The sequence below is a fragment of the Pipistrellus hanaki genome (assembly GCF_964339955.1).
Source record: "Pipistrellus hanaki genome assembly, chromosome: 12".
Classification (NCBI taxonomy): Eukaryota; Metazoa; Chordata; class Mammalia; order Chiroptera; family Vespertilionidae; genus Pipistrellus; species Pipistrellus hanaki.
The window spans coordinates 27,174,707-27,196,696 of NC_140514.1; the positions used below are offsets into that span (position 1 = coordinate 27,174,707).

Here is a 21,990-nt window from a genome sequence, read left to right on the forward strand (position 1 = left end):
CTGTTAAAAGGAAATCACTCAGCCGAAACCAGTTTGGCTCAATGGATAGAGCGTCGGCTTGGGGACTGAAGGGTCCTGGGTTCGATTCCGGTCAAGGGCATGTACCTTGGTTGCGGCACATCCCCACTGGGGGGTGTGCAAGAGGCAGCTGATCGATGACTCTCTCTCATCGATGTTTCTAACTCTCTATCTCTCTTCCTCTCTGTACAAAATCAATAAAATATATTTAAAAAAATAAAAAAGGAAATCACTCGTAATTTATTCTCATTTGCTATGGCTTCTTCTTTGGTCAGTCATGTTCTTTTTGTTATTAACATTTCTCTTACATTATGAAATATATGTCCTAACGAGACGCCTGGTGCATGAAATTCGTGCACTCCAGGGGGGGCGTTTCCCTCAGCCCAGCCTGCACCCTCTTGGCAGTCCAGGAGCCCTCAGGGGATGTCCAACTGATAGCTTAGTCCCCAGGGAGCGGGCCTAAACTGGCAGTTGGACATCCTTAGCGCTGTCATGGAGGCAGGAGAGGCTCCCGCCACTGCCACTGCACTCAGCAGCCCTGAGCCCGGCTTCTGGCTGAGCAGTGCTCCCCCTGTAGGAGTGCACTGTTCACTAGATCATTTAGATCTCTAAACAATTTGGGAATTTATCCTAGTATGTTATAAAGAACAGATCCAATTTTATCCTTTTTCCATATGGCTGTTGATATGTTTCCAAATATCATTTTTCTTTTCCCTTTTAAATAGACCTTACTTTAAGTACAAAGCAAAATTGAGCAGAAAGTAGCCTTCCTATATTTCCCCTACTCCTCCCCCCTACACACAGCTGCCTCCATATCCCCACTACCAGAGTGGTACGTTCATGACAATAGATTGACACTCTGTCACCTAATGCCCATAGTTTTCTGTAGGATTCACTCTTGGCATTGTACAGTCTTTGAGGTTTGAGAAATGTATAAAATGACATGTCCACCATTATAGTATCTGACAGAATAGTTTCAGAGTTCTAAAAATCCTTTGTGAAAAAAATTAAAATAAAAATCCTTTGCGTTCTGCCTGTTCGTCCCTCTTGTCACTCTATTCTGGCATCCAGCAATCCTCTTACTGTCTCCCGAGTTTTGCCTTTCCAGAGTGTCATATAGTTGGAAGCATACAGTGTGTAGCTTTTCCCGATAAGCTTTTGTTTACTTAGTAGTATTCACTTAAGATTCCTCCATGTCTTTTCATGGCTTGATAGCTCATTTCTTTTTAGCACTGAATAACATGCCATTGTCTGGATGTACCACAGTTTGTTCATATATTCACGTACTGAAGCCCGTCCTGGTTGCTTCTCAGTTTTGACAGTTATGGTTAAAGCCATTATAGATATTCACATGCAGGTTTTTGTGTGGATGCAAATTCTTTACTCCTTTGGGTAAATACCCAGAAACACAATTGCTGGATCTTATGTTGAACATGTTTAGTTTTGTGAGAAAGCACTACACTGTCTTCTAAAGTGGCTGAACCGTTTTGCATTCCCATCAGCAATGCATCAAGTTCCTGCCGCTCTACTTCCTCACAAGCATTTGGTGACAAACACCATCTGTTTTAAAAGTTCCTCTTTTTCCATATTGATTTGAGATCCTGTCTTCATTTTATACCAGATTTTAATATTCATTTGGGTCTTCTAGGCTTTCTATTTTGTCATGGATGTGTCAGTCAACTCATGCACCAGTACCACACTGTTTTAGTTATGAAGGTTTCTGGACTTATATCTAAGAGAGTTATACTTCCCACTTTGCTCTTTTTCATACTTTACCTGGCCATTCCTGTTGGTTTATTCTTTCATAATAACTTTAAAAATCAAGGCATCTAACTCCAGATTAAATACAAACACCCAGTGCTCTTTTGATGGGAGTCCCCTCTTCCACCTCCACACCCCTCCCCCCCCCCCCCCCCCCCGGGCATTCACCACACTGTTGCCCATGTCCATGCATTCTCTCTTTTTTCCTTTTTTGCTCATTCCCCACAGCAGAGCTGTCCGCCTGCTCTCTATGAGTTTATACTGCAACATGACTGAATCCTCTTGTGTGTAGTTGTTTTACCTTATCTCTTTGTGAATTTTCTAGACATATAAATATATCTTCTGCTAAAAGGAAGTTTTACCTTTTTCCATTCTAGTTCTTGTGCCTTTAATATTTGAAATCTTGTGTAACTGCATTAGTTAATATATTCAATACAGTGTTAAATGGAAGTATTAATAATAGTCTTGTTCTCCACTTTATTGGGAATACTATTGAGTAAGAATCTGATTTTTGAGTTCACATACAGACACACACACACACACACACACACACACACACACACACACCATGAATAAGTTACTGTTTCAGCACTTTTGGTTTTTAAAGAGGGTAAGGTCAGGGCACACAGCGTTGCTGGAGAGTCAGTCTGTGTACAGTTGGCCTTGAATGAACATGGGTTTCTCAGTGAGAATCAAGGAGGAGTACAGGGAAATGGAGAAGTCAGAAGCACCCATTGATTTCTACTTCATTGAGTGACAAGTGTTGTTGTTTTTTAATTTATTTTTTTCTTTATTGATTAACATGTTAAGTGCCCAGTCAGTCACTGGTGATTGACACTATACTTTCCATCTGGAAGACAAAACAGGCTGGGCACTTAACATGTTAAGTATTACATATGTGTCCTTATCCCACCATTGCTCCCTCCTCCTCCCCATGACGAGTGTTTTTTAAACCACAAATGTGTGTTAGATTTTTGTCCAATATCTTTTCAGCATCTGTGAACATAACATAAATTTTCTTCTTATATATGTTAATATGATGAATTGTACTATTTGATTCTTTAATAATGAACCAACCTTGCGTTTGGTCACAATGTATTATCTTTAATATGTTATTGGATTCTCTTTGCTAATATTTTAAGATTTCTTTCATCTATATTCATAAGGGAGATTGGTCAGTCATGTTCTTTTTGTTATTTGCATTTCTCTTACATTATGAAATATATGTCCTAACGAGAAGCCTGGTGCATGAAATTCGTGCACTCCGGGGGGGGGGTTTTCCCCTCAGCCCAGCCTGCACCCTCTTGGCAGTCCGGGAGCCCTCGGGGGATGTCCAACTGATAGCTTAGTCCCCAGGGAGCGGGCCTAAACTGGCAGTTGGACATCCTTAGCGCTGTCATGGAGACAGGAGAGGCTCCCACCACTGCCACTGCACTCAACAGCCCTGAGCCCGGCTTCTGGCTGAGCAGCACTCCCCCTGTAGGAGTGCACTGTTCACTAGGGGACAGTTTCTGCATTGAGCGTCTGCCCCCTGGTGGTCAGTGCGCATCATAGTGACTGGTCCTTCCACCATTCAGTGGATTTGCATATTAGCCTTTTATTATATAGGATATCCCAGTCGTCGGCAAACTGCGGCTCACGAGCCACATGTGGCTCTTTGGCCCCTTGAATGGTCCTGCCACTTCTTCAAAACAGATTCACCCAGGTTGAAAACCAACTTCTGCGCATGGGCACGAAGTTTCAATTGCACTGTCCATGCACGCCCACATGAGGTATTTTGTGGAAGATCAGTATGTGGCTCGCAAGCCACGGTTTGCCAACCACTGGGATATCCCATAAAAGACCATCAAGGAGTACATTAAGACCAGGAAGTCCTTAGAGTCTAATGTGATGACTATACTCTAGGCAGAAATTTCCCCGGCTCTGTGGCATGCCAGGCCTGTCGCTCCAGGTCTAGAACCAGTTCCCACTTTTATATTCTGCCTTTTGGTTATAAAACTGACTTTCTGAATGCACAGCCTCTGAAAGTTCCTTGAATGAATCAATAGATAACATCTGTTCCCTCTCCATGGATGTGAGCCAGGGCTTGGATTTCCAGTGAGTACATTGCTAGGTGAAGCTAACTCTGTTAAACCCGAAGTTATGATTTCCACAGTAAGAATATTACGTTGGAAGCTCCTCATTAATGCTATTGCAGTGTCTTCTCCCTCCTCCTGCGTCAGACCTCCATATCCCAAGAATTATTCACAATCCTATGGCAGCAGCATTAATTTTATCTTACAGAGACATCCTGATCTATTTTAGATATTTTCATTAATTTGTTTAAAGTATAATTAACTAGACTTTGGTAGCAATATTAAGGTGAGAATGAAGGGCTCAAACATGCAAAGAAATCTTATTGTAATGTCGACTCTGTGTAATTTAAGTCATCTTCTAACTTAGTTGTCCTATTACATATGCTTAATGACAGACCAAATGCATGCTTTTATTAAAACTCTACATCATTGCTGCCATCGAAATTAGAATGTTTTTCTTATTTATCTCTTGCAGAGGACATAAAGATAAGATATTTGTGGTAAAGTGTAACCCACACCATGTGGACAGACTGGTTACCGTTGGGATAAAGCACATCAAATTCTGGCAACAAGCAGGTAATGCTGTTTGGGTTTATCATTTATGTGGCTGAGAGCTGGAGAAGACCTGACCATGTCTCTGCAAACTAAAATTACCATGCTCCTGAAAGCTATTCTCTCCCAAATTCACTCTGGACTGCTTAATGCCTAAGCTGTGAAACTTCGCGCACGCTATATGAAGCTATGCATATTCATCAGTATCTAGAAAGCTTTGGAACACGTTCTGCTGTGAAAACAATTCTCTGTATCCTTCCGATCCGAAAGCAGTCATGATGTTGGACTACTGAGCAGGAAGTAAAATGATCACACCTTGGTTGGGTGAATACAGGGAGGGTTCCTTTATCACTGAATTCAAAGAATGAATTTACATCCTGACACTATACCCAGAAAGTAGTCAAAATAAATATTTGTGGATTATAATGTTGGTAATAGTGATGAGTACATAAGCATGACAAAACATATACTGATATTCTTCTCATAATAAGTCATACCTGCTAACTAAAATTGCTTCTGAACTCTTAGTATCAGCTTTAATACCAAGCCCAATGTTATACTGGTCATAGCATTAAAAAGCTGCTTTTTCCATGCTTCTATTTTTCAAGAAAGGATACTAGACTAGCATGTCAGGAGAGCCAGCCTGCATGGCGTTGTCTGGAGTGAGTCTGTGTTTCTCTGTGCTAGTCAGAAAGTGCAGGGAAATGAGAACATCCAAGGGACAAATCTGATGCACCTTCTCCCACACAGTGATTCATTTTTCTCACCCCAAAGCTGCTGTGATAAAAACTGAGGCAAAACATATATGACATGTTTACATTTCACATTGACAGCTGGCTCTGTTTCTATTCTTTTTGCTCAGCATTCAGGAAGACGGCCCCACCTCCCCCAGGCACGCAGTCACTCCTCCCTCTGGCTGTCCCAGGCCTAGCACTGAACCTTGGTTGAACGATCTCTTGTTTGATTGAGATGCGTGTGATTATCGAGTCCCCTCTCCAGCCAGACCCTACGTTCCTTAAAGGCAGAAACTCTCTCTTCATCTTTATACCCTAGAGTTGAGCCTACCACAAAGTAGTAGGAACTCAATAATGCCTGAGTGAATGAAAACCCCCTTATATTTTTGTCTATGCTATTTCGTGCTGTTTTCATACAGCTCTGTGTATACACTTAATGACACATTGTGCTTTTCATCGAGCGCAGTCATTCTACACATTCATAGAAGGTGTCACTTAGAAATAAAACCACGTAATAAATACTCTTGGTCCACTCCAGGTGGGGGTTTCACCTCTAAGAGGGGAATCTTTGGAAGTGTCGGAAAACTGGAAACAATGATGTGTGTTTCTTATGGGCGGATGGAAGACCTAGTCTTCTCAGGAGCAGCTACAGGAGATATTTTCATTTGGAAAGACATTCAGCTACTGAAGACGGTGAAGGCTCATGACGGGCCCGTGTTTGCTATGTATGCGTTGGATAAGGTATGGTACCTTTATCAGCATTCATTTTCCTCCTCGGCTTTCTAAAATTGTCCATCAGTCTTAGGGAAGAAGACACCGAGAGAATCCTGTGTCTAAAAACAGAACAGTCTGAATTAGGAAGTTGTTGCAATGACCCTCCAGTCAAGAGAAGGCAGGGAGTGCAACTATTTTATATTTTCTCTTTCATTTATAATTATTTTTATATGCAATTTCTCCCCACTTTTTTCCCCCACACTTGTTCTTCCTGACTCTCATTCCTAAAGCTCCTTAAGAATTAGTGGTGAGATAAATGTAAACACGCAGGAGGATAAGAGACTTGAGAAACATTTCAGCATGCTCTTCTCCTCAGTGGCACAGAGAGCATAGCCCTAGAAGTACCAAGTGGTTGGATTATTGTTCCACCCAACAAAAGTGATGTTGGTAACCAGTTTTTTCCTGCACGCTCATGTCTTGTTAACAGCTTTGACAAGAGTGTTAGAGTGAAGTCTTTAACAGCTGCTTTAGGATTTTTCAAAGAAACAAAACCAGTAGAATATAGAACATACACAGACACATACACACATAAACAGTCATGTACGATGAGTCATTAGGTGATTTTATCCCTGCTCAGAGTTGTGCTAACAGAGTGTGCTTATGCAAACCTAGATGGTTGGGTTGTTTTAGTTGTTAAAGCTTTTTTTTTTTTTTTTAACTAGCAAACTTGTTTTTGGTTAAACTACAAACTGCAAATGTTAGAAGAGATTAAAGCAGAATGCAAAAATTGATGTGATATAATGTGTTTAAACTTTTTATTTCTTGGTAATTTAAGCTGACAAATCATGGAGAAAGATGAGGATATCACAGTATACTATACTGCACTTAAATTAATTTGGGGGTTGAATCTCCCTGGGTGCAAAACCTATAGTAAGAATAGAATATTTAATGTAATAAACTCAAAAACATTTTTCCTTGTAAACATCATTAAAATGAAATAAATTAAAAGTTTCTGAGAAAACAGAATGTGTTACTCAGTATTTTTCTTTAAAAAAAGCAGACGACTTTCCCAAGAACAGTTGGTATATGTGATAAGTTGCCAGAAAGGAAAAGTGGTAAGCCAAGAAATCATAAATTTAGAACAAGAATAAAGATCACTGTTCAGTAAAATACATCCAATATGTTAAGCTTTTTACTCTCCAGGTTTTGTAAAAATTAATCCGGATTTTAATTACTGTGGAAATTGATGTCTTTTGAACAAATTAGCAGGACCATTTTGTTATATGAAGTGCCTAATTCACTCTTAGTAAGAAATAATGATGTTTTCACCTAGGAGTGATTATTTAGTTTAAAAATATTTAACAATCATTTCATTGTGGTATTAATTCACATTCATTCAGGAGGAGTATAGGAGATACCAGAAACTGCCAGACTTTGAGGCTGGTCCTGATCTGTAGAAACCCACTCTCTAGTCAGGGGGCGGGGCACAGGAATGGCCGTGGCCTGGTGCACCCAGAACCAGGCTATGGCCTGGAGGAAGTGCAATGGACACCAAGAATGCCCTCGATCCTGCTAGAGAAGTAGGGGAGAGATGCTTCCAGAAGATATCATATTGCTCTTACATCTTGTCAGATCTTTCCAGTCCCCTCTACTTAAGAAGAAAACACACACAAAGCTGCTTTACCCACGGCGACTTTTGTTGGGGCTGGGTGGGCAACTGCTCATTTCAGTGTGTATGTAATTCTTCCGTGTGTGCCTTCACAGGGTTTTGTAACGGGTGGAAAGGACGGCATTGTGGAGCTCTGGGATGATATGTTTGAAAGATGCTTGAAGACCTACGCCATTAAAAGAGCAGCATTGTCGACTAGCTCTAAAGGTGCCACTCCCAAATATGCAGTAGAAACCTTTCTGTTCGTAGGGATGGAGACGGTAGTACTAAGGTTCCTGGAAAACCATGATCAAATCAGTTATTTTTCTTTTATGTTCAGAGCTCTAGGCCCCTGGTAGAAATGTCAAGGATGATTGCCTAGTTTTGGAACTATAAGAAATGGAATTTATATAATAACCTTTTTATTTATTTATTTATTTATTTATTTATTTATTTATTGTCTATTAAATACATTTCCTCCCCCTCAGGATTGCTTTTGGAAGATAATCCTTCCATTCGTGCCATCACTTTGGGACATGGACATATCCTGGTGGGAACCAAAAATGGAGAGATCCTGGAAATTGACAAAAGCGGCCCAATGACACTGCTTGTTCAGGTGCCATGTTTGTATATATTCTAAACCACAGTTCACATCACAGCCAGGCCTGGGATGAGGTGTTGGAGGGGAGGTCTTAATGTGCAAAATTTAAACAGTAGCTTTTAAAACAGCACACATTTATTATTTCTGTGGGTCAGGAGTCTGAGCATGGCTTAACTGGTTCCTCTACTAAAGGTTTCACAAGGCTGTAGGGAGATTCAGGGCTGCAGTCTCATCTGAGGCTCAACTGAGGAAGGATCTTCTCTTGATGTCACTCAGGTTGTTGGCCGAATTCATTCAGTTCCTTGTGGTTGTAGGACTGACATCTTCCATTCCTTGGTGGCTGTTGGCCAGAGGCCACCTTCAGCTTTTAGCTGCTACCCACAGTTCTTTGCCATATGGGGTTCCCCATCATGGCCCTTTACTTCCTCAAAGTCAGCAAGGGAGAGAGAAAAATAGGCACTGCAGTCTTATGTGACATAATCATATCATCACATACATGTAATCATAAACATCTATCACCTTTGCCATATATTTTTATTGAAAATAAACCATTGGTTATGTCATACTCAAAGGGAGGTGGTTATATAAGAGTGTGAAAATCATGAGCATTTTGAGAGTCACTTCAACAGTCCATCACAACCAATTTTTCATATTCTCACCCATTCAAAATTCCTTCCCTTCTCTCAGTCTCCAAGAGCCTTATCTATCTGTTCAAAGACCACAATCTCATCGTCTAAATCTTTTCCAGGTGTGCATAAGGCTCCATAGGGATATTTTCTCTGAGTCCGTCAATCTGTAAAACTAACAAGATGTTCTCTGCTCCACACACATCAAACATATAAGCATCTCTTTAGATTGTGTTCCTCACTGTGTCCTCAGCCTTGATTCACAGAAACACACTACGTACTCCTTACCCTCCCTCGGCCCTCAAGAATTATATTCAGGTAAAATCTGATTAAAATAAATATCAAAGAATCCTCAAAGATCAAAGAAATGATAACAGTCTCACCTGGATGAGTAGGACTCACCAATTTGGTGATGGATGGACCTGATTTATAGATGGAAGAGGCACAGGAGGGAGAGCATGTGTGTTCAGAAGGTGGAGTAGAAGAATGAGCACTGAGCACTACTTTGCCTCCTCCCCCTGCCCTGGCCCATGCCTGTGGGCTTGCTTTATTAAGGTTGAGTCCCAAAATCTCACTGAGAAGGGTCCTCTGGTTGATTTCTCCCTGGGAACAGGTCTGCACACAGATCACTGAGAGGTTTTAGAAATGCAGGTGCTCAAGTCCTTCTCTGGGTGTCCTGAATAAGAATCTGTGTTTTAAAAAATTATGTTAAAAACAAACCTCCCAAGCTCTGTAGCTGACTGTGCCAGGCAGCAGGATTGAGCTGTGTCCTGGGTGTGACTGTCTTGTTCTCTAACTGCTCGCATATTTGTTGTTTCTCGCCAAACTCATTTCTTTTTCTTTCTGGCTATGACTTCTTATTTAATTTTATTGAAAAGCAAGTGTTTGTTTCAATGTAAGCAACTTAAAAGTCTTCTTAGTTCATTATTGATTTTTTAATGCCCATGTTTGAGACTTTAAATTGTTTTCATACATGCTATATTGCTTAATATTTTATAAAGTTTTTACCACAATATGATTTAAACACCATTCATTTCCTTATTTCTCAACGTCTCTTTCCTCCTCTGGCCTATCAGGCCTGTGCCATTTCCTCCTAGGTAAAACTCAGTGTTGAATGCAGTCAGTGTTGTTGGGCTCCTGCCGAGATTTGCCCTGTGCTGAGCAGAGGGTAGGGCCTTCTGTTCCCAGGCTCTCAGCCCCATTCTGAGAAGAAGGATCTTCTTTTGAGGTCACGCAGGTTGTTGGCAGAATTCATTCATTTCCTTGTGGTTGTAGACTGACAGATTCCATTCCTTGGTGGCTGTTGGCCAGAGGCCACCTTCGGCTTTCACAGACACAGAGAGAAAGCTCAGGGACAGGAGAGGCAGCGTGACTAAGACCATCAATCAGCTAGCCTCCTGTGGGGAGATTTCAGGCCCGCTTTTCCAGGTTCAATAGCATGGCAATCCATTGTCATTTAGAAAACATTATTTTTAAGAGAAGGAATGCTATGTTGGGGGAAGAGAGAAGTGAAGTCAGGTGATTTCTGACCATTTTCATTGTGTGCACTTTGAATAGTCATCTCAGTCGTGCAGCGGGGAGACACAGTAGGAAAGTAAGATCCCAAGCTCATTTCCTTGTGCCACTCCCAGCCTGCCTTGCTCACTGTCCATGGCTATGTTAGACAGGAGTTAATAGAATCGTATTAGATTAAGGAAATAAAAATTTTTAAGTCAATATATGAAGCAGTGGTATGAAAGGGCCTTGGAGCTCCACAAACCTGTCCTCAAGCAAAATGAGCAAAGGGCCTTGGCCGTAAAAGAGCTCCAAGCAGCTCCAGGCTGGGGGCAGGCGGGGTTGGATGCCGAAACCATCCTCTGACTATGATCTCGGAGGTGGGAGGCTTCTGAAGGGAAGAAAACTAGCGATGTAGTTATTCCCAATGCAATAAATCAACAAACAACATTGGCACCCTTCGGCCCTCCACAGGTATTCGAATGTCACCTGAATTTGGAACTCTGTGTCTTCTGCCAAATTGCTGTTTTGCTCAAACAGCTTCCCAGTCAAACCATAATCATCTGATTTCTCTTCTGGAAAGCCACCTGTTCCCCAAAGCATTCCTACTCAATACATTTTCCTGACGCCTCTTTATGGTCTTTCTTTTCCTGTCACTGAGCAGAGCCTTTTTATAATTAGCCACTAAAAGTAGAAAATCAGTTAGCACTCTGTCTTATTGCCCCATACAATAATCTGTATACATGGCTTTACTGAGAGACAAATTATAGGAATAGGATTTGTTTTCTCCCTAATTATTTTTAAACTAGTATCCTGGTGCATGGATCCGTGCACATTGAAAGAAAATTAATTAGAAGAAATATGTCGGTATTCGTGTCTTGCTAATGAAAAGAAAATAGGATTCTACCGAGTCTCCTATCTACCTTCTCCAGGACTTCTGTGAGGATCGAATGAGATGAGACATGGGAAAACACTTCACAAACATTTGGTTAAACTGTAAAATGTTTGCATCTGTCTATAAAGCAAGTTGGGTTCCTGGGCTGAAGAAACTCCAAGAAGGCTAGTCTCTAGGGCACATGTGTCAAACACAAGGCCCGCGGGCCAAATCCAGCCCGCCAGGCCTTGCAATGTGGCCCGCACCGCGCTGTCATCACTGCACTCCGCTGTCAGTTTATGACATTGTCAGTTTATGACTGTTCAGTAAACCATTCGGCCCGCGATTTAGGCTGGATTTTAGATTTTGGCCCCTTCTCTGATTGAGTTCGACACCCCTACTCTAGGGAAATGAATCCATATGTTGCTATGTGACATCATTACCTGGCACCCACAGTGACCATTTCTGGGCTCGGCTGGGCTGTGGGCCGCATATTGTGCCACAGGGTCTTGGCAGCGTTGGCTGTGATTTGGTGGGGTGTCACTCTGGGGGGGTGGCGGGGCCTGTGTCCCACTTGGAGGAAGCCAAGTGTTGGTTTGTTGGTGCCAGGTCGATGGTACCATTTATTTTCAAATGGCCAATGCGTGTCATGGCAGCTCCTGTGTTGAGCATTTGCCCCCTGGTGGTCAATGTGCATGATAGCCACCCGTTGGACAGACAGACACTTAGCCTTTTATATAGATAGATACTGTTTTATCTCAGTCATTATTCTAAGCCAGTTAAGTGTGTCTGTGATAAAAGATAGATATGTGGAATTGGCCTGGAGCCTATGACGCACCTCCCAGTTTTCCAAAATCCATTGGATAGACCAATTTGTGAGCAAATGTTGAACCCAGGACACTTGAAGTGAAAAATTTATCTGCCTTTATTTCTGTTCTGCAAAATGCTGTACATTCAAAGGATTGAAGTGGAAATAAATGGACAAGAATATTGCTGACCACTCTTCCAAAGATAGGGAGTCCCTGCACTGTTAGAATCTGGTTTTAGTGTGTCATTGTGATCAATAAATTGTGTCTTTTAAGGAGGTATATATGTATTTTGTGCTTATCTGATGTCAAACAACAGATTAAAATGAAGGCACTTCATTATTCACCCAAATGTTTCTAAATGAAAAGACGTTTGCCATCAGATAAAACAAAATTTATAAGAGACAAATCCCTGTTGTGCTTCCCAAAGGAAAGCTTTCGCATTCTGTCAGCCCAGCGTTAGATTCAAGTTCAAGTGAAAAGCATATTCACTGCAGTCATTTTGGCTCCGGGGAGCTTTCACGGTGTTTATTTGTACTTGAGCCTGTTTGGAAGGCGCTTGGGCTGTGGACACACAGACCGAGTTGTTGTCCCATTTCCTCTCCGCAGGGCCACATGGAGGGAGAAGTGTGGGGGCTGGCAGCTCACCCTCTCCTGCCCATCTGTGCGACCGTGAGCGATGACAAAACCCTGCGCATCTGGGAACTGTCCTCCCAGCACCGCATGCTGGCGGTGCGGAAACTCAAAAAAGGTACCTCTCGCCATCTTACTGCAAGCATATTTACAAAGGACGGAGTGGGTTGGGTTCATTTGCTCATTCACCTGATAATTCACTGGCAGCACCTGTTGAGTGCCCTCTTGTGTGCCAAGCAGAGGGGACTCAATGTTGGTTGCTGCGGTCATGCTTCCGCAGGCTTCACGTTGCTCCAGGAGGCCGGCCTGATCTGTCCGTGCCCAGCTCCGTTACTCGCCTGCTTTTCCTGGCACTTCCCAGGCATTTGCCACCTGGGGGCAATATGTGCTTCCTCTTCTCTCCGAGAGGAGAGCTGTGCGTGTCCGTTGAAACACATCCGCTTGTGAAAACATGCTGCTTAATTGTATGTCCAACCATCTCCAGAACTGGTTTCTATTACTGATAAGCAAAAAGTAATACTTAATATATTACTCAAGTAATACTCGAGAAATGAGTACATGTTATATGTATTGAACACCTGTATGCGCTAGAACTAAGAGGCATACCAAGCACAAATGCAGCGAATACTTAGGAGCTTCTGTGTGTCAGGCACGGAGGATGCAAGATGAATGGTCCCGTCTCTGGTGTCAGAGATGGACAAGATCTGAGCAGAGTCCCAGCAACAGATGGTGCATTCACATTGGGTAATGTGAGGAGAGCCTAAAAACAAGACTGTTTGTGCAGGGGTGGGTAGGGAGAGTGCGGCCCTGTGGCAGCTATTAGCAGCTGGTACCTTCACCAGCCCTGGGCCTGAAAGGGCAAGGGGAGGGAGCGATCGCCGGAACCTTGAAAGTGAGAGCTGTGTGAGAGGCAGCCTGACAGCAGCTGTGACCATCAGCTGAGATTCAGCCGCATGCAGCCACCCCAGGGAGGCAGCCAGGGAAACCCTCCCTCCCTGCTTCCCTCCTTTCCTTCCTCCCTCTCTTGTTTCCTGCCTATGCTCCCCCTTGGCCAGACCCAGTCAGAAGCCAGAGGGCAAGAAGGCCCATTGATGCCGTCTGTAGAGGCCAGCTCCAGGCGCTGAAGAGGGAGGAGAGAGGGTGTGGAGGGGCAACCAAAGATAATCTGGCACAAACCAGGTACCAGGAGGCGCAGAGGAAGGCCTGCTGCCGGGGTCGGCTTCATTGTGGACGGAAATGAGAGCTGAGGCCCAAAGGATTTCTGAGAGTAGAGACAGGAAAGGATGCCCTTGGGGTCTGGCGCTAAAGTATCTGTTGTGTAAGCAGAGAGACATGGGAGTGTATTCTAGGAGAAAACGAAGGTGTCAGTAGCAACAACGATGGCGGTGGCTACTATTGCTGAGCCAGGGACTGCGCTAGCACTCTGCATGTGGCGGGAACCCACTGAGTAAGGTCATTCTTGTTACCACTTAGGAATTAGGAAACGGAGGCGCAGACAACTTAAGCCATTTGCCGCAAGTCTCACAGCTTGTCAGTCATGGAACAGAACTGAAACCCAGACGACCTTGGGGTTTCAGAGAGCACACCTGTGGCCACGGCATGGCACTGCCTCCTCCTCCCTTATTCCCCTCTTCCCTCTGCACACATGGGCGTTGGTGAATGGAGCCAGGACTCCATGCCCTTTACCACCACAGGGCTGAATCGTTTGGACGCTGACTTCTATGGGGAAATGATGGACCGCATTCTCAGCGTGAGTGGCTTGGGTGTCAGACAATGAACTTTATTCACTAGTTAGAAATCAGTTCAAAAGAACAGTTATTACATCATGTTAGATAAGACAACGGTCCAGCCCAGTTTATAGCTGTTGTCCTGGTGTAATTATTAATAGCTCTCCCTTTCGCTCAGAAGAGTCCTGCTTTGGATGATACGTATATGTTAACTCAGTCTGGTGATCTCCTCAAGGGCGGGCCCGCTGCCTGTTCTTTCTGCACTAGCCCCAGCCCTGACTCACCGCAGGTGAATAACTGTTTGCTAAGCGAAGGGAGGAAGATATCATTGGTGAGCTGATGTGAAGTTGTTGGTATGAGCATAGCTTTCCTCATCCCACCAGCAGTGACTGAGGAGTGTGTGTGGAAGCTCAGAGGGAACGTCTTAGCACAAGCATGTCAAACTCAAAGGCTAACACGGGCCAACTACATGAGGCGTGTGGCCTGTGGGCCGAGAGTTTGGCATGCTTGCCTTAGCACAAGGCCGACGGTCCCATCCCTGGGGCCATGCTTAACCAAAGTCTTCAAAATAAGAATGGGGGGGGGGCATATTCTTATGATTCCTATTAAACATACCCACCAGAGTCCATACTCCTCATTACACGTGTCTCCCTGTGACCCTACAGAATAGGAGAAAGCATTGCTCATGTGGCAGCATCAGCCATGGTCAGTTTTACATATGCCTCTTGAGAGAATGTTGTTCATAGTCCTTCCTTCCTGTGACAGAAGAGGCAGGAACAAAACCTTTCACCTCTAGAATGGAGGCATCATGACCCACGGATCAGAGAACTGAGCAAGGTTCTCTAAAGCAAGTTTTACATGTGTGGCATGATTAAAAAAAAAAAAAAGTTTCTAGAAAGTTCTTTCTGCACTTAGAACGTCTGTCCTTAAGTATCACCTCGTTTCTTGGGAGCAAAGATACTAGTTACATTAACCCTGTGGGAACCCCAGCTATGCAGATACCAAGAAAGGAATGGATATCCTCAACAAAAAAATAAATTGAGAATGTGTGTTTTTAACATGATGATCGTTGTCCTTGAGTTTGGAGGGAAGAGATGATTAAATGATGACGTTTTAGTTCTCCTCACACACCGTGCTACAGACACAGCCCGTGTGCATGCGTCAGCTCACATGCAGGTCTCACCCCCTCTCCACGTGGTGGTTTGGTCGTCAAGTCAGGCCTGACGAGTGTGCTTCTGTGAGCCCGTTTGCAGGCGGAAGATGCTGTGCCTTCTCCCCCGACGGGAAAGCCCTCGCGGTCGGCCTGAACGACGGGAGTTTCCTGGTGGTCAATGCTGACACGGTGGAAGACATGGTCTCCTTCCACCACAGAAAGGAGATGATCTCCGACATTAAGTTCTCAAAAGGTAAAGGTGGCAGCAAAAGCTTTCGAAAACGCATTGGGACAAAAATTACAACAGTAGACCCTTTTCATGATTTCCTTGACATTTTCCCCATTCTAAAAACGCTACGTTCACAGACGCCAAGCCTTGCGTCAAACGCTTTGACAGTAACTGCACCTTCTCCTGCACAGACACAGGGAAGTACCTGGCCGTGGCCTCCCACGACAACTTTGTGGACATTTACAACGTGCTCACAAGCAAGCGGGTCGGCATCTGCAAAGGCGCCTCTAGCTATGTTACACACATCGACTGGGACTCTCGAGGTAAAGTATGTTGTGGCTTTTAAAATGGTTTTTGATTTTTAAAAGTTGGTGTTTCTAGCGAGGATGACAGTTGATTTTTAGAGAAAAATGGGGGGGATCCCACAATAAAATGACTGTAATTTGACAACCCGGAGACAGCTGCTGTTCACATTTCGGGTATTTTTCATTATTATCGGTGTCACTGATTCCAGCCATGGAGTTGGAAGACAGTTGAGGATATCCGAAGCCTCTGTTACCCTTGCCAGCTACCACCTCCCCTTTGTGTCCTTGCCTTGGTCCCTCCTTCCTGTGCTCCTTCCCTTCCCAGTGCTCCCCTCCACACCCGCCCCCTCCCCCCCCTGCCCTGGAGCCTCAGTGGTTTTCATCCTCAGCAGAGGTGGGGAATTAGGTGCTACTCACCTCTAGTTTCTCTGTTCTCTAAAACTCCCCACCGGCCCCTGCCCCCTCCGTCATGCCCACAAGCACCATGCGGACGTGTCTGTGTCCTTACCTGCCAAACCTAGCTTCTGCCACGTGCCAAGTCTTAATTAAGCCGGAAATGGTGGGGGAGCTAGAAGTGTGAGACACGGTTCCCACCCTCCACCGCCTGTATGACTCGGTGAGGGAGGCGTCCTAGTCCCCGAATAATACGAGGGCACCAACTGGGGAAGGCACAGAGTGAGACACGGCGAGTCACCGAGGCAGGGGTGAGGCGGGCGGGGAAGGGCAGGTCCGCAGTGAGCACTGCAGGTGGAGTAGCAGTGCTGCAGGGTGGGGCACTTCTCAGGCCCATCCTGGGGGGCAGGGGAGGCTGATGTTAGGCGGGGGCAGGCCTTTGGGAAAGGGCAGGGTCCCACCTTTCCGGGAAGGGTCGGTGTACTGTGGTGGAAGAGCACCCAGCCCAGGGTGGGCTCCGAGGAAGAGCTCCTGGGAGAATCCATGTGACCTTCGAGATGGATCTTGAAGGATGAGCAGAAATTCACCAGATTGCAAAGTCTGGGGCAGACATTCCAGGCTCCAAAGGGACGTGGCGTCCCAAGACATGGGAAGAACAGGGGTGATTAAGAAACAGTGAGTAATGCTGAGTGGCTGAGGGCGGGAAGGGAGCGAGTATGGAGAGACAGCCGGAGACAGAACGGAAAGGAACATGGAAAGGAACGTTGACACCATGTCACATAGGACAGGTGGACACTGCACTTTATCCTAGAGCTTTAGGTAACTCCAGGACACAGGGCACTTCCCACCAGCTTTTGGAGGGTGAGTGAACCTAGAGGTTAAAGGCATCTAAAATAAGCCAGGACAAAGAGGGTAATGAGGACCTCAACCAAAAAGGTTATTTCAGAGATGCCGGAATATTTAAGTATTTCTTGAGGTAGGAACCATAAACTGATCATTCTGCCAAGATAGGTATTTAGTAGTGACTGTGCTTGCTGCCCTGGAATTTGGACTTTATCTGAGCTTTACAACCTGCAGGCATATTTATGCAGTGAGCCAGGTAGGAGGGAAGAGGAGCAAGTCCCAGCAAGGGCAAAAGGAGATCAGATAAGTCCCTCCCATTGCCTGTCAGGGCCATGCTGGACACGGTGCCGAGGGCTTGGGCTGGCAGTAGGGCCTGGGCCGGGCACCAGCCGCCCGAGGACACAGCGCCTGGCAGTCACTAAGAACCAGGAGGCTGACGGGGCAGGTGGAAGCAGCCACTTTGACACCCCTTTCTTTGATATTCTCCGCTTTGTTGTTTGAAAAACAAAAGCAGTGATTTCTTCCTGTTTACTCTCTGGCTAACTTGCCTAGCTATACCTTCTTGTGGGAAAGATTTAAACCAGTCAGGGCCAGCCTTATGTGGACATAGACTAGAGCATGGGGAATTTTGTTTAAAATTCACCACACACATACATACACACACACACACACACACACACACACACACACACACACTACCTGACACAATGTAAAATCACACCACTACAATGACCATGGGGGCTTAAAACCAATTATTTACATATTAGGGAGTGAAGAGCTACAAGAAAATGGGACATAGGAGGGATAAGTTTTGATCAAGAAGATTTCTTTAAAATTATTTAATTTGTGTTTGTTAATCCTTACCCAAGAATATTTTTTTCCATTGATTTTTAGAGAAAGTGGAAGGGAGGGAGGGGAGAGAGAGAGAGAGAGAGAGAGAGAGAAAAGAGGAAGAGAGGAATATCGCTATGAGAGACAAATTGATCTGTTGCCTCCCACACACTCCCAACTGGAACCAAGGATCCAACCTGCAACCCTTCAGTCCTTGGGGCGATGCTCTAACCACTGAGAATACTAGCCAGGGCTGTAAAATTATTAACTGTGAAAAAAGATGTGAAAAACTGAAAAAATTTAACATGTTAACCATTTTTCTTATTTTATTTTTCAGTTACAGTTTATATTCAACATTATTTTGCTTTAGTTTCAGGCATACAGTATACTGTTAGACAGTCATATACTTTACAAAGTGATTTCCCAATATGTCCAGTACCCACCTGGCACTGTACTTGGTTATTATAATATTATTAACTATATTTTCTATGCTGTACTTTACATCCCTCTAACTGTTCTGTAACTACCAATTTATACATCTTGTTCCTTCACCCTTTTCACTCAGCCCCAACACCCCTCCCCTCTTACCATTTTAAGAGTACAGTCCACTGGCATTGAATAAATTCACATTATTGTGCAACCATCACCACTATCCATCTCTAGAACTCCTTTTGCCTTATAAAACTTAGAACTTTATTAATTCCTCTTTCTCCCTTCCTTAGCCTCTGGCAACCACCATTCCACTTTCTGTCCCTAAGAATTGGATTACTCTAGGTACTAAGTAGAGTCATACAGTATCTGTCTTTTTGTGACTGGCTTATTTCTCTTTGCATGATATCTTCAAGATTCATCCTTGTTGTAACATGTGTCAGGATTTCCTTTCGTTTTAAGACTCAACAGTATTCCGTAGTACGTACACACCACAGTCGGTCCATCCATTCATCCCTCAGTGGGATCTGGGGCTGTGTCCACCTCTGGCTGCTCTGAACCTGGTGACAGTGCTTAGTGTGTACCCAGTAGTGGAATTTCTGGATCAAACGATAAATCAAGTTTTAAATGAGGAACCACCATGCTACTTCCACAGTGGCTGCACCATTTTACATTCCCACCAACTTCTCCACATCCTTGCCAATGCTTGGTTATTTTCTGGAGTTTTCTGCTTTGTTTTATTTATTTGTTTGTTTGTTTGTTTGTTTATTTATTTATTTATTTATTTTTTATGTCAGCCATCCAACTGGGTGTGAGGTGATATCTCCTTGTAGTTTGACTCACCTCTTGAGAGAATTTTTTTTTTTAAATTCCTCAAATGTGTATGCCCTGGGTTGAATATTAGCAAAATAAAGAAGAGTAAATCACCCTGACTGGTTTGGCTCAGTGGATAGAGTGTCAGCCTGTGGACTTAAGGATCCCAGGTTCGATACTGATCAAGGGCATGTACCTTGGTTGTGGAAAAAAAAGAAAAGAAAAGAAAAGAAAAGAAAAGAAAAGAAAAGAAAAGAAAAGAGAAAAAAGAAAAAAGAAAAAAGAAAAAAGAAAAAAGAAAAAAGAAAAAAGAAAAGAAAAGAAAAAAGAGAGAGAGAGAAGTAAATCCCAAGTGGAAAGAACAAGATCTTGGCCGAGATCAGTGGGCTGCCCCGTGGAGGGCCAGGGTGAAGGTCTATTAAAGTCACCCAACGTGGAATCGTCACCTTTGCGGGGAAAGAGATGACCTCACTATTTCCAAGATTCTGCCCAAAGCCAGTTTCTGTGGTCTGGGGTGATGGGAAAGAGACTGGGAGCTAAGATGCTGAGGTTTTCTAAAAGCCACCTCGCCTCTCTTCCTAAGGGGCCCCTTCAGTCAGATGAGAGGATTGGACCAATGGCTTCTAGGATTGAGAGGAGAACAGAATACTTCTGATTTTGGGGCAGGGGAGAGGGAGAAGGAGGGAGAACACCTCGAGAATAACAGCAAGTGTGCCCATGAATCTTCCTTGGTTTATGTCCAGTTTCATTGTCATGCGATGCGTTATATTGGTATTTTTATGCCCCTGATCTCTGTGTGCTGCCAATGCCTGCCCTCCAGAATGTGCCAGGCTGCCTCAAGACCAGCCTGGCTTTCACAGCGGAGCCTCGAGGGTCTGCCTGCAAAGGATGGACGGCAGAATTGAGGAGCAGGAATCTGCTTCATTTCTTTGATCTTGTTAAAAGAGGGAACACATTTGCGGGAGCCAGCTGGCTCCTCCGGTGGGGAATAGCACAGCCTGCAGTCTCAGCAGCCTCTTGTGTCCATGGCAACCTCAGGTCCTAAGAAAATTAAAAAGTGCTTGGAGCCTTTGCAGGAACAGCAGCTACTTCTGACTGCAAGTGCCTGCGCAGAATGCTTGAGAGAGAGAAATAATATATATATATAGAGAGAGGAATCATGGAGGGATGTGTTCTGGCTGCTATTAGTTCATTTCTGGAAATATCAGGGCTATGCGATCTTTCCACAATTAACAGTTTGAGCCACAACAGATCCCGTTCCCATTTTCATTGCCAATGGCCCGATGTGTTTGGTACAGTTAGCACCAATTTTAGAATTGTTCTAACTTGTACATAACATACCAGCTGGGGTGATGTGTGGGCATCGTTTTGTGGCCCATAAAGCTCTAAGTACCTGCAAGATGTGTGATGTCCTGTACCTGCTTAGAAATGAGGACATCTGTACCTTTCAGTTTCCTCATTCTGTGTGAGCAGACATTTCTAGTGAGTAAAAATGTGAGGATTCTGAAAGAATGGGGTTACAGTTATTCTGTTCAGGGGTGAATTGTCTATACATGGGTTATGCAACATTTTGCTCTGTTTCTGTTCTTGTCCTCGGAATATTTCAGTAGTTATATGTTACATGGCAGCAGGCAGTGGGAAAAGAAGTGGTGACCTAAATATTACCTCTATGCCAAAAAAAAAAAAAAAAAAAAAAAAAAAAGACAATGAAATGATAGCAGTAAAGAACATTGAGGGGGAAAAAATCCACACCCATAATTCCACCTTCCTAAGACCAATAGTTGACTTAAAATTTTTTCCCTTCACATCGTTGGGTTGCAAGGAACCAGAAACCTACTCAATCCAGCATCAATTTAAAAATAATATTAAAGGGTGAGTTTATGGAGAGACATAGGCATGTGGCATAGACTCCAATAACAGGAAGCAACATCTCCCTAGGAACTGGCTTTAGGGATGAACTGGAAAACCCAGAAACCAAGCCAGCAGGTCCTCTCCCCTCCTTTCTTGCAGAGTTTCAGTGTCTGCTTTTGGCCTCTCTGCACAGACAGGCTTTCCCTAATTCATTTGCATGTGGCCTACTCTCTGTTGCCCCGGAATGCCACCCTCAGTCCCAAAACTCACTTCTAATCACAGCCCGGCGCCCACTGAGTCAGCCTCCAGATTCCAGTTTTCCTGGAGAGAGTCTGTCCAGCTCGGCCTCTGGGTCACGTGGAGGGCAGTTCTCAGGGAAGGGACCTGGGCTAGGCAGGTTCCCCTCCACTACCCCCCTACATGTGTCTCCCGTTCTGTGAAGCACTTCTCATACCACTCTCTCGTGTTTAGATTCTCTAATATTCTTATAATCCTAAAGGATTTCGCTGAGCTATTTTAAAAGTCTTTGGTTTGTCTTTCTAAGTGTGATCTTTGAAACTGAGTTGTAAGGATCATCTGAGAATTGGAATCCTTTGAGTTTTGTTAGTATCCTGTGGCCAAAAAATCTTCTAAAATTAGCCATCTTCAAAGAATGTTTTTATTGAATCCTTTTCTACGTCCTTTGTTACTTTGCAATCCCTCTTGAGAGCCCTAAAATATATATTTGCTCATTGAAAAAAAAATATTGGTTACTCGTTTTCTTATAATGCTAAATAGCCAAAGCTAATTTAATTCCCTTTTCTCGTTTGTGTATCTGTGTTCAGCCAAAAGATCAGGAAAGTGCCCATTTTAGTGAAAACATTTTCAAATTCACTTCAAA

General features: G+C 43.9%; 1 protein-coding gene across 1 annotated transcript in view; it reads left to right on the plus strand.

The window, feature by feature from the left end:
- EML6 (EMAP like 6) overlaps nucleotides 1–21,990 on the plus strand; it is a 194,250-nt gene that overhangs the window by 123,540 nt on the left and 48,720 nt on the right. Inside the window, exons 18-24 of the mRNA XM_084900797.1 lie at nucleotides 4,330–4,430; nucleotides 5,679–5,881; nucleotides 7,619–7,730; nucleotides 7,991–8,118; nucleotides 12,513–12,654; nucleotides 15,517–15,669; nucleotides 15,837–15,968. Coding sequence (XP_084756923.1) covers nucleotides 4,330–4,430; nucleotides 5,679–5,881; nucleotides 7,619–7,730; nucleotides 7,991–8,118; nucleotides 12,513–12,654; nucleotides 15,517–15,669; nucleotides 15,837–15,968 — 971 coding nt within the window. The remainder of the gene's footprint in view (nucleotides 1–4,329; nucleotides 4,431–5,678; nucleotides 5,882–7,618; nucleotides 7,731–7,990; nucleotides 8,119–12,512; nucleotides 12,655–15,516; nucleotides 15,670–15,836; nucleotides 15,969–21,990) is intronic.